Source organism: Centruroides vittatus, unplaced genomic scaffold (genome assembly GCF_030686945.1).
Source record: "Centruroides vittatus isolate TY-2023 unplaced genomic scaffold, ASM3068694v2 contig_476, whole genome shotgun sequence".
Classification (NCBI taxonomy): Eukaryota; Metazoa; Arthropoda; class Arachnida; order Scorpiones; family Buthidae; genus Centruroides; species Centruroides vittatus.
Genome location: NW_027122268.1, coordinates 66293 through 79135, shown reverse-complemented (window position 1 = coordinate 79135; position 12843 = coordinate 66293). Strand labels below are relative to the sequence as shown.

General features: G+C 31.1%; 1 protein-coding gene across 1 annotated transcript in view; it reads left to right on the top strand.

The window, feature by feature from the left end:
* Positions 1-501: 501 nt before the first annotated feature.
* The window catches only part of l(2)k05819 (transmembrane protein 94-like protein l(2)k05819), a 72079-nt gene continuing 59737 nt past the window's right edge, over positions 502-12843 (top strand). Inside the window, exons 1-2 of the mRNA XM_067273423.1 lie at positions 502-785; positions 5824-5981. Coding sequence (XP_067129524.1) covers positions 696-785; positions 5824-5981 — 248 coding nt within the window. The 5' untranslated portion in view covers positions 502-695. The remainder of the gene's footprint in view (positions 786-5823; positions 5982-12843) is intronic.

Genomic DNA, 12843 nt, shown 5'->3' with positions numbered 1-12843 from the left:
CGCTAGAACATCAAAAGCCGAACTTTTGCCGAAGTTTCCCCGAACTTAATATTGTCCGAATGAGCACACCTTGGACTAAACTAATAGTGGACTTACAAAAAGTGGCTCTTTACATTCATAAACATCGGACAGCCGGATGGCCGAGCGGCTAAAGTGGTAGCGTTCCGGGAAAATTAAAACTCCAGGAATTTTCCAGGTGTGGTCTATCCGGATATGTTGGTAGCCGCCCCTCATCCCCGATCATTCCATCGTGGGCCTGGCAGAACTCATAATGGACTCGCTAAAAGGCCGTCTAAGTGCCCACGGAGCAACAAGTTATACAATATTTGTGTATATTCGTATTAATTCCGAGTCGATAGTTATAGACGTATCCGTTTTGTCGAAACACTGTATCTTTTTATGTCGTTTCTATAGGCCAGCATCATAAAACTTTTCAACCTAAAAAGATGTTTTCACATCTGGCAACACTGAAGGCGTTGTTTATTATTTTTAATGGTATAAGCACGTGGTGTCGCTTGACTCGCTTCTGTCGAAGTTTGCAGTTGCGGTTGGATCGATACGCGATATATTTTATTATTGCGAAATATTTTCATTTATGTTTTCGTAAAATGAATTCAATTAAGGATGAAAGGACATTTTAAAATTATTCTTTATTGTAATTCAGTATTACTTAACACTTATTATTTTGTCTAAAGATGTCCATTAACAAATTCTACGGATTGACTACTCAGCAAGCTTTTAATGAACTTCATTATTCTATTAAGAAGGAATTGGAAAGCTGTGATGTATGATTTAAATGTATTTATTAAATTATGTAATGTAAACTTTGAAAATTAATGTTAATTACGTGAATGTAATCTCAGCTTAATTACATAATCTACTGTTTAAATGTGTACTCGTATAACTGTTAGTTCTAGCTTTGGATCCATTCGTACTCTAGTAATTCTCGTATTACACATAAACTTAATTTCTTTCAGTTATTGTGTATAATATAGTAAATATGATTATTTATTACAACGTTAACTTTTATAACAGTTTATATAAACATGTAGTAAACGATCGTGCTCACCAGAATAGGTTTTACAAGAAAAATTATGTCAGTGGGATAAGGTTATGTTCTAATTCATAATTTGTATAAGTGCTTATTAATTTATAATTTAAAAAAAGTAATAATAATTAGAAATTTTTATCTAAATTTTTAATTGAAGATTTTCAGTTTTTTTAACAGTAATAACAGTAAATTCATTAAAAAATAACGTATTATATTTTACAATAAGCTACAGGCTTATTATATTCATTATTCTGAGACAGAAAATACATATTTTTCAATAAACTTAACATAAATTAGTGAACTTCAATAAAGTAATTTTTGAGAATCATTTCCTAATTCTCAATGTAAATAAAGCAGATTTTTAAGTTTTTTAATTATGAAATTTGGAGTTTTATTCATTTTGTATGCTTTTCTATAATATGTTCTATGATAAAAGTTTTTGTAATATTATAGGAAGACAAAAATGTAGTTTTATAGTATAATCAAAAATGAAAAAATTAAGTGAATTACTTTAGAAAAGATGAGATATTCATTGATTATGTTTGAAATATTATCTTCTTTTTTACAAAATATTTTAAAAAAACAGTTCTAAATGAGACATTTTAATGAAATGCGTTTATTTAATGATATCGTGAAATATATGGTAATCTGTAGTGAGTTGTAATCGAAATGAAGGTTTAAAATTTGAGTTTCTCGTTTTCGTGTAGTACGGTCGTGTTACGGTCGAGTTGATACGTAGTTGAGTTTTCGGTGTATATTCAAATTATTCTGGTGATATTTTAGAAAAGCTTAGATGATCTAAAGAAGTACTAATATGCATATTTCATAAATTTCTGTGTATATCCTGTCTACTTGGACCTTGTATATCAGTAGGACTTATTATACTGGTGTAGTTTTTGATTAGCAAATAGAGATTATCTTGGTCAAAAGTCAAAACAAATCTTTTTTTCACCTGATATTTTGTTTTGACTTTTGACTGAGATTTCTGCTATTTGCTAATCAAAAACTACACCAGTATAATAAGTCCTATTAATAAACACAGTCCTAGTAGACAGTATATACACAGAAATTTAGAAGAATAAGGACATGGAAGTAAAAAGAATTAATGCATATGTTTGTTTCAATTTAATTTGTATCAACTGCATACATTTCCACATTAATGTGCATAACCAAGTTAAGAAAACTTTTAATATTAAGGAGATGAAAATAGAAAAAGACTTTCCAAAAATGTCTTAGATTTAAAAAATAGTGACTACTGTGACATTCGTTTTCATTTATATTTTATCAAATTGAAAATAAAACATTTTCATCTTTTCAAATTGAAAATGTTTTATTTTCATCTTTTTAATATGTAATATTTTCAGTTTATGTTATATTGTTTTGTATTGCATTACATATAAAATTGTCTTGTTTTTAAAACAATATATTTTATATAACCAAGACTATTTTAAGCAGATTTTACTATATTTTTGTGGTCTGGTATTTTTAACACAACACAATATGATATACTTATATAAACAATAAATTATACAGAGGCTCTCTGTTAATTGGAACTCAAGCAACTAGTAGAAAAATCAAAGAAATAATACTTTGAATAAAAATTAACATAAATCAATTTCTAGTGGAAGTTGTAAGCTTAAACTTGGTGTGCCATACCGTGAGTATGCCCACACTTTGTGCAATACATTTGTTTCCCACTGCCATTTAACTAAAATTGCACACTGTATTCATAAAGCTATTTTTATAATAAAACTGTATTACATTAAATTATTTGCTTTATTTTACTGTATTTTATATTGATGTCAATACAGAGTTTATGGTATGGTAAAGTGTTACTTAAGCTCATTTTTAATAGTAACTCTCAAATGATCAGAAACTTCATTTATGTAGCATATACCAATCCCCATGGGTGCTGGTTAACAGAGTCTACTGTATTATTTTTGCTTCCAAGTTGTTATAGCAAAAATTGCATAATGATCATATCAGATTATTTTTTATTTATGACTGTGTTCCACTAAGTCAACCTATGTTCTTAAATGCTGTTCTATTTTTAAAAATTTTGTTCTATTGTATGTTTTGGATATGTTACCTGATGATAACCATTTAAGGATGATAAAATATATTTGTTCAATTAAATTTATTTTTGCTGAAATATCAAGGTGTGTTTTTCATTAATTTGTTGTTTCAGTTTATTTTATGTTCATGTTTATTACTTTAAAGTATAGTTAAATCATTTATAAATGCCTTTTTCTTTTAGTTTCTGTCATATAAACAAACATATAAGAATATTTGTAACCCTAAATTAAACAATGATTTATACCATAGAATTTCAAAGAATATTTTAATTATAGTTGTTTGTAAAATTTTCAAAACAATATTTTTTGATTCAAAGTCCAAATTCCAAATATGAAATATTTCAAAAGCTGGAACTTTACACAATAATAAGGAATGAACCCTATACACTTTTTCAGTAGGATAATATTTTCAATTTACCCAATAGCAAACATTTTTGGCCACATTCAGAGGCTTGAATCAGGCTTACACAGAAGAAACATAAAATGCAGTTTAGAATGTTTCTGAGATTGTTCTACGTCATAGCATTTAAATGTTACCGGATTTTTGAAATTATATGTATTCACCTATAATGTACTTATTATACGATAAAAATTTTTTACATAAAATATATTCTTAAACATTATCAGTTTTTTAATTCAACAGATGATGAACAGGAATAATATATGCCTTTTTTTCATTTTAATATTGATTTTATTCAAAGGGTTAACTACAAATGACTGCCATACTGTAGATATTCTCTCACAGTCCTTACTATCTATACTTTCCTTTAACCACTGTGTTAAAAATTTCTCATTTTTCAGGATTCTTAGTTTTTGCATATCAAAGATTTTTCTAATTAGGTTTGCATCATCTCAGTTGATTGTCACCCCAGGTTTGCTCACACATTGAGCCCATGCAGTTGTGGGTTTATTGTTAGATGTATCATAATTATGTTCTATAATGCTATGAATCCAAGACCTATTAGCAGACTCTATTGTAGATAAGATTTCTGTTAAATCTGCTATTATATAAGGGGACAGAGTAAACTCCTGGTGCTCTCTCTCTCTCCTTTAGGCTCTTCTCTCTTTAATTTATTATCCAACATCTTTAATGTTGGACAATAAATGAAAAATGGATGGGTTGCATCTGTATGTTATCTGTGCTTTAGTGTATTTGGTAATAGCTATCTGTTTGTGTATAAGGTTAGGTTGAAGTCTATAATACATTTTTGCTCATGTTCTTGAATATAAATACAGTAGAACCTCATTTTAACAGATATTCAGGTTGCCAAAAAACATCTGTTGTTCCAAGAATCTTATATTTGCAAACAATGAATTTCCTGCTCACCCAGGAAAATATCTGTTGCTTGAAAAAATTTCTGTTTTTTACTTCCCTACATATATGAAATACCTGTACTTGAAAGTATTCAGTCTCGTGATATCTATATTCTTTATTCTATATAAACATGTAGGTTACAAGATATATATTATGCTCTGTGTGTAGAACAAAGCTGGTGGAAACTGTATATACTGTAAGCACAAAAAGAGGCAAATTATGTATGCTCATTAGCACGTCAGTTTAGTTCACGATTTGTTAAAAACTCATTCATCTTGGTTTGTTTTGATATCTCTTTTCTGCCTATTGAATACAACAACCACTTGACATTAACAATGTCATGTACAGCTTGTTCATTTATGCCGAAACTCATCAAGGAGGTCTTCATGACTTGGAAAGACTCAATGGTCTCACTAAATTTCGGTACTACGCTTGAACCAGCATCAGAATGTTTACGAGATGGCTCCTCCTCAATCATATCAGCCTGCTGACTTTCTTCGTACAGTTCTTTAACTGTGCATGTCCTAGATGTAACAAATATGTCATCAAACTCTACAAATTCCTGGAAACACCCAAATATTAATTAAATGTTGAAAAAATGCAAAGTTTATAGTAGATGGGACCAGAAAAAAATCCATTATTCTGAGTTACAGATGCATTAAAAGGAGGTAAAATTACATTGATTTGGCAGGACTTGGAGAAAAAATCCATTATTCTGAGAAATCCATTCTGTGAACAGATAATATATACAGCATGGTGGTTATTTGTAGATAACCTGAATGAAAACAGTATTAAAGTGAAGAAAAATGGTGCACGTTATTCATGTTCATCATCTGTTAAATTAAAAAATTGATAATATTTAAGAATATATTTTGTAAACAATTTTTTATTGTATAATAAGTATATTATAGATGAATACATATAATTTCAAAAATTCAGTAATCGTTTAAATGCCATGATATAGAAGAACAATCTCAGAAACATTCTAAATTTGGAATTCTCAACTAGCATTTTGTGTTTCTTCTGTGTAAGTCTGATGCAGGTCCCTGAATGAGGCTGAAAATGTTTTCTACCTGTTAAATTAAAAATAGTATCTTGCTGGAAAAGTGTGTAATTCAAAAATAATGCATATATTAATTTGAGTACCATACTTTCCTAATCATGAATTAAATTTGGAAATTATTAGAACAGATGATAATTATTTATTAATCAATTCATTTTGTAACAGTAATTGTAGTTTTCTTTTATTTGTTTCTTATAATATAACTTATAACTTAATATATAAAAACCTTATTAATTAATTTGTTGTAGATTATTTGAATATTAAATTTGCTTTTTCTGAGTAATTTTCATTCTATTTATGATAAATTTATTATTTTTAGTGTTACCTGCATCAATCTAGTTGGTTCTGCAGTTCCTGGTTTCGAGAAGCTTTTCACCATGATAGTGAACACTCAACATTTCGTTGGACTAGTATACTCTTATTAACAGTTGAAGCTATTGTATTTATGGTTTGCTATGGAGTTGGAGGTACTATGAGGTAGGTTTATTATTTACTTTATTAGATATGTAATTCAAATATTTTAAAGTAAATAACATATCAGAAAAAATTTTTTGCATTGACAAATTATGTATAATTTTAAAACTAATTGATTAAAAAAAATTGCCTTTTTATTAATTTTGCAAACTGTAGTTTTCTTTTATTTAGTTTTTATAACATAACTAATGACTTAATGTATAAAACTTGATATTATGGAGGAAGTGAATTTCCATATCTTTATTAGAGTAAAATTTTAGATATTGTTTCCTGTATATCACCAATGAATTGGTAGACAGAAGCTTTAATGCTTATTCATTAAATGAATTTTAATCTGTATAAGCCAGGCATGGGTAAATGCGGCTCTTTTTGAGTTACGTGTGGCTCTTGCTGAAAGTGTTAATTTCTGTTTTTTTATTATTGTTTTTACAATTTTATTTTTATAATTTTGTGAAAATATGTTTATTAAAAAAATTCAATATTTGATTTATATTGTATAATAAAATCGCACGCTTTACCATACTATCCACCATGACAGTACAGAACTGCGGCTCCCATGCATTTTGCAAAACCTACATTTCGGCTCTCACTGAACTCTTGCTTGCCCACCCCTGGTATAAGCCCTCTTAACTACTTAAAGTTAAAAACTAAAAAAAAACCCACATCAAACTTGTTATGATATGTCGAGAACATATTTGAAAAGTTAAATAGTTTATACCAAAAATATTAGAATAGATATATAATATTTTTATATATCTTTAATATATCTGATTAGATATAAAAAAATTATACAACTATTTAATGTTAAGAAGAAAATATTAAATCTATATATATAAATAAGGATGTATGTTTGTTTCCTATACACTCCTAGGGCATACGATCAATTGCTATGAAACTCGGCAGTCAGAGCCGGCCCCACCCGTAGGGCGAACAGAGCAGTTGCTCCAGGCACTAAGTTCTAGGGGCGCTTCAGTGGTAAAGAAAATTAAAGGAAAAACATTTTTTTTTCACTTTTTGATATTTTGATTGCGAGTGTGTGGTCAGTATGTGAATGGCCTTATCTGTTGAGATGCGTGCGGGTCGAGTGCATGGGCGGAGTTCCACCCCCGCCTCAGTTAATCACCAGTGTTGCCGCCATAGGCGCTGCCGTTTTAGTTGGCGAGTCTATTTTGAAGCGCCAGCACTGCCGAGCGTGTTCCCGCGCTTTCTGCGTGAATTTCACTTGTCAGCTGACGTGTGAGTAAGTATTTTTTTATTCGTTAAGATATTCTTTGATACTTTACAGAGATACCTATGAGATATACTGTACTGTACCTACTTTGTATTATAAAGGGTGTCCCAAAATTTATGCAAGATTTGAATTAAATAGAAAACACAGTTTTTTTTAAATTATAATTTCTTTATTGAATCATAAAGTACTGTACCTTAGGTCGACTCTTGCAGAAGACAAGCTTTCTGATCTAGCCTTGCTGTCCATTGAAAATGATATAGCTCAGACATTATCGTATGAGGAGATAATAAAAAAATTTGCAAATGCAAAAGTGCGTAAGCAGCGATTTAATTAAAACTTGTTCTCCGGGTGATTTAAGTAGTTTATTATTGTTGTTATTATTAGGAGCCTGAATAGTTAAGAATTTTATAAGTATCGTTACATTAATTAGTGAACATAATAAATAAGTACCAGTACCAAAGTTGATAATGCTTATTGATCTTGTCAATGAATATTGACTGAAATTTCATTTACTAGTTACTAAAATAATACCAATGAGTGATCTCATTATAAAAGTAATATTTGTGATAAAGAAATGTACCTTAATCCTACATATATTTTTTTTTTCATTCTATATGAACTGTTCCTATAGGTACTGTGAGTCGTGCAGTGCCAATGAGTATGGCTGTTTTCAGTCGACAAATTAGACAGATGTTTAATTAAGATGATGTCCAGATCTTCCAAGTTACTTGCTTGCATGCATCACTTGTATAAATCAGGGGCAACCAAGGGGGTGCCGTAATAGGATCTCGCTCCATCCTAAGACTTGTCTCGGGCCTGCACTGGACTGTCGGCAGTTAAACTTTTATTTACTTCTAACTTAGATAATGTCATACATCCCACCCAAAATATCAGTTGGTTTTCTGTAAATTAATCAATTTTTATCTATATTCAATTTTCTGATTTACATGTAGCTCCATATATTGGCAAAAAATTAAGAAAATAATAAATTAAATATAATTCTTAAAAAACAGGATATAATTTAAAAAATATATATACGGTAGAGACTCGTAAATCGGAACCCCGGTAATCAGAATCGCCGGTAATCGGCACGATTTTTAGTCGGACTGTGTCGTGCTGAATCGAACATTTTTGATACTAAATTAACTTCTAAAGTATAATTTTCATGTTTTTATATTCTTCAATATATTTATTTTGTTTGTACAAAATGCAGAAATAATTTTTAACGATACGATAGCCTCGATTATTATTATTAAAAATTTTTGTTAGGCTTAAAATCAACGAAAATTCAACACAAAGCGACACGCAATGGAGAAAAATTTGAACATCAGACAGGTTAATATATTTTTTCGTACATAATCCGTAATCGAAACAAATCCCTAATCTGAACAACCCCAGTCCCCAATTGATTCCAATTTTCGGTTCACTACTGTATATATATATTAATTTTAAAAAAATATACAATGAGTGATTGGTTAACAAGCATAATTTGTTCCAAGACTATGTTCATTACCCAAATTGTTCATTAACTGATTATCGATTTACCATAGATTTTTATGCAAATTTGATTAATTCATTCTGGATACCCCAAAAAATAAATAAAATATTATATACTTTCTTACTATGTTTCTTTACATGTAATAATAAAAATACATATATACACAGTCTTGTACTTTTATCAGTCATGTTTTTTTCCGTTTGTGGGACATTAAAGCAGCTGTTCACTATCGATTACTTTCTCTCTTCTTCAGGATATTTTGGAAGTAATTAATAGCATTGTCGTTGTAGAGATCCCCAAGCCTATTAATTAACCTCAACCTACTTTGGATGCCATTCTAAGACCGTTGTTCTAACATCCTCCCACTTCATCAAAAGATCTTTAATAGCAGATATTGGCATTGGCCCTCTTTCATCTTTCTCTTTTTCAGAAAAAAATACATCTCACTGAAATTCTTGGTTCTTCATTCAAAAGTTCTTGGGGTTCTTCTGATGTTAGATCAGTTTCAGGTTCCATTATGAGTTCTTCAATGTCATCTTCATTTATCCTCAATTTGAAATCTCTAGCAGTTGTCACAATTTTATCCATAATTTTAGGGACATTATCTCTGTCTCCCTGAATGTAGGAGAGAGACAGCTTTCACCAAGCAGAATTTAACTGTCATTGAATGACTTCTGACCATGCCTTTTGAATGAGTCTTCTGACCACGCTTTTTGAATGAATCAGATAGCTTCAAGAATATATATCAAATTTTTCTTTCCAAAACATTTTTAATGTCATTGTTGAGTAGAACTGTCATGCTTCAAAACACCTTGAATTCTATCTCCTTATGTAACGAATGTGGAGTTTGTTTCTTCAGTTCTCCAAAAATTTCTCTAGCTTTCTCTTGAATGATAGTCATACTAGTTACATCTCTTTTCATTTCTCTTTCTTTTATCTAAATTAAAAGTAATCTCTTCATTTTTTTCATGGATAGCACATCTTTGTTTCTCAGATGTGATTTTTGGTACTCCTTTAGCTGCTTGAGCTTCTTGATTATATCTTTCATAGCTAAGATTGTGCCTACTGGAGACCTGTTTGAGCCATACTGTCTAGCAATGTCAGACATCTGCCCACTTTTTACCTTGGCTATTATCTCACTTGGTTTCTATGGTGAACACAGTTTTTGACACTCCACTCTTTTTAGGGTCCATAATATTATCAGTGTTTTTTTAAATAACAAGTTCAGAAAAACATTTACAAAAATTCAGAGAACAGAAATCAACTAGTGCACAAAAACATTATTTAAATGTAAGGCTTGGACAGAATTCAAAATTTGGTGTTAAAACATTAATAAATATCCAATGGGATAGTTAAACTCTCACTTTTTGAAAATAAGAACCGATGCAAAACTTTGCAAGTGCCTGACAGTCTTGTGAAGACTATAAAAATTCTTTGTCAGAAAAGTAAACAAAACGCTGGAATTACAATGGAGAGTTTTAAAGTTCGGAGGACTACTGATCAGTATGGGGTTGAGCATCGATGTCAACGTCTCCTCCAATTGCCACCTGGAAACAAGTGAAGACCAATTGGTATTCATTATTTTATGTCACTTCTTGTGTTTGTTCTCTGAGGTGTTTGTTATCTGAACATGTGTTTGTTGTCCAAACTTAAAAATTTTTCGGGAAAGTGTTCATCATCCAATTTGTTTGCAGTCCAAACTGTTCATTAACCAATACTCACTGTATATTACACTTAATTACTGCAACAATGATATAGTGCAAATAGATATTTTGGTTAAAGTTTACCTAGGGAACCCCAATGGCCGCACTTCCGGTCGCCATTTTGTTTGCTGTACTACACACGCGTACTACGTTCAAAAAATTATGCAAACTAGTTAGTATGTATAATTTTTTGAAAAAATAATAATTACATTAGTAAAAAATAAATGTTTTAAGATTATTTTGCAAGTTCAGCTAGCTATGAAATATAAAACAAACTGTTACTCATGTGTTTGACGCTCTGTCATACATTTCCTTTCCGTTTCTTCTCGCTTTTCCTTGATTTGCGATCCCTATCACTGATGTTTCTCTTTTTACTTGATATTTTTACACGTTTTTTAGTTTCGCCACACGAATGTGCCTTACTTTTTTTCCCCTTCTTACACTCGTCGCTTTGTGTAGCAGCTGGAACGGACTCCGGTTCTTTTCATTTCGGCTCGATTCCGGACCCTTCTCTGCACACACCTCCTACAACTCACCTCGTCCCCTTCAATTTTCTACGTTTCTCGTATTTTCTCTTTGCAATTGCTGTTTCGTCTATTTTCACAACTTCATTTATCCCGCCAATCTTAAAAGTACAGTACATAGGTTATTAATGGAAACCATCATAACAAAACGTAAAAAGTTTGCCCAGTCGACTGGTGTGTTTTTGGAGATTCCCGAAGCTCCAGCAGCAACAGTTAGCGAACACTCTAAACACAGTAGGTGCCAGATAAATGACAAAATACTCTCCCACGACAAACGACCACATTTCTGTTTAAAGGTTCCTTGGAAAGCTGAATAATTCGTCTTGCAAACATTACATCGCATCGATACAGAGTTTTTATCTGCTCTATACATTAATTTACGACGTTTCCCACATTTGTCGCATACCTCTTCTACATGTTGCAAATTCGAGAATATTGCAAATTTCACATCAAGAGGCATTTTCTTATCTATTGCCAAATCATCGTAACCAGAGTACATTAATCTAAAGAAACGACCGGAGGTACAATTAATCCAAAAATTTTCAGAATTAATGTATGCAGTTTCCATTTTGTTGCCAAAAAAAAGAAAAAAAACGTCTTACAACAATTACGAATACGATAGAATTATTAAATTTGCTGCACGTTGCATCACGAACAGTAGATGGAATAAAAACTTACCTATTTACTATTAAAAATAGCAGAAAGTAGCATTTTTTCTTCAAAAATGTTTAACTGGTGGGAAAAAAAAACCACTCGCAGCAATCGAGCCGTCACGAAAAACAAAAAATTTGCATACGATAGTGTTATTTAAAAATTGCGCCACTTACACCAAATTTCTAACATCACCTGCCGTCGAGATTACCGGAAGCGCGGCCATTGGGGGTTCCCTAGGTAAACTTTAACCGATATTTTATATCATTACAGAGACAGGTACCACATAGCACTTGCCACTCAGATTTTTTTCATTTCTTAATAAGTGTCCTCCAGTATCTGAGTGGATAAAACCACTGAACACTGATAGTTAGTTGTGGGTTTGGGCATAGCCAATAGGCTGACCATGTGCAGTTTTCTGGGTTTTCTTCACTTCAGTAACACTTAAATAGGGTCCAGCTTTACATAAGTCTTTCCTGGTTGCATCCCCCTTTGCAGTTCACTCATGTGTTGCGATTTGCCAACAATACATTTGATTTGCTGATTTACATGTAGTGCCATCTATTGGTGCTATGTGTAAATCAGCAAATCAAATTTTACATTTTTTTAAAATTTCTTACACTATGTGTAAATTGCAAAAAATATTCTAAAATACAGTTAATGATAAAGAAAACTTCTGTAAGTACAAATTCATCTTATTTGATGTCATTTCCTCATAATGTTGTTGATTGTTATAATAATAGTTTTTGTAATCCCGATTCCTTTTTCTGAAGACTTTGTACTGTACATTCTAAAGACTTTCGGTCTCTTAAGTCTCACTTTCTTACAGCTGATTATGCTACCCAAGAAGTGCTTTTTTCATGGAAAGTCTTCTGCTGCTAAAAGAATGCAAGCACAAAGAGCAACTGAAACAAAAGAAGAATGCAATCAAAGACCTCAAACACAAGCTCAAAGACAAATTGCATACAGACAGCAAGAAACTTCTGAATGACATCAAACCAGACTTCAAGCACAACAGTTAAGACAAATAACTTATAGGCAGCAAGAAACAGAAAACAGATGTGATATGCAACCTCAGACTCAAAGAATAAGACAAACACAATCATGATGTTGAGCCTTCAATGTTTGGCAGTGGAATTTAAGTGCCTTTAACAATAATCTACAGTATAGCTATGCATCTGACAATGTGGTTACTATTGGATCAATGTCTAAAATATGTGCTAAGTGTAGTGCTAAGAAGTGAGCTAAAGAATCACCT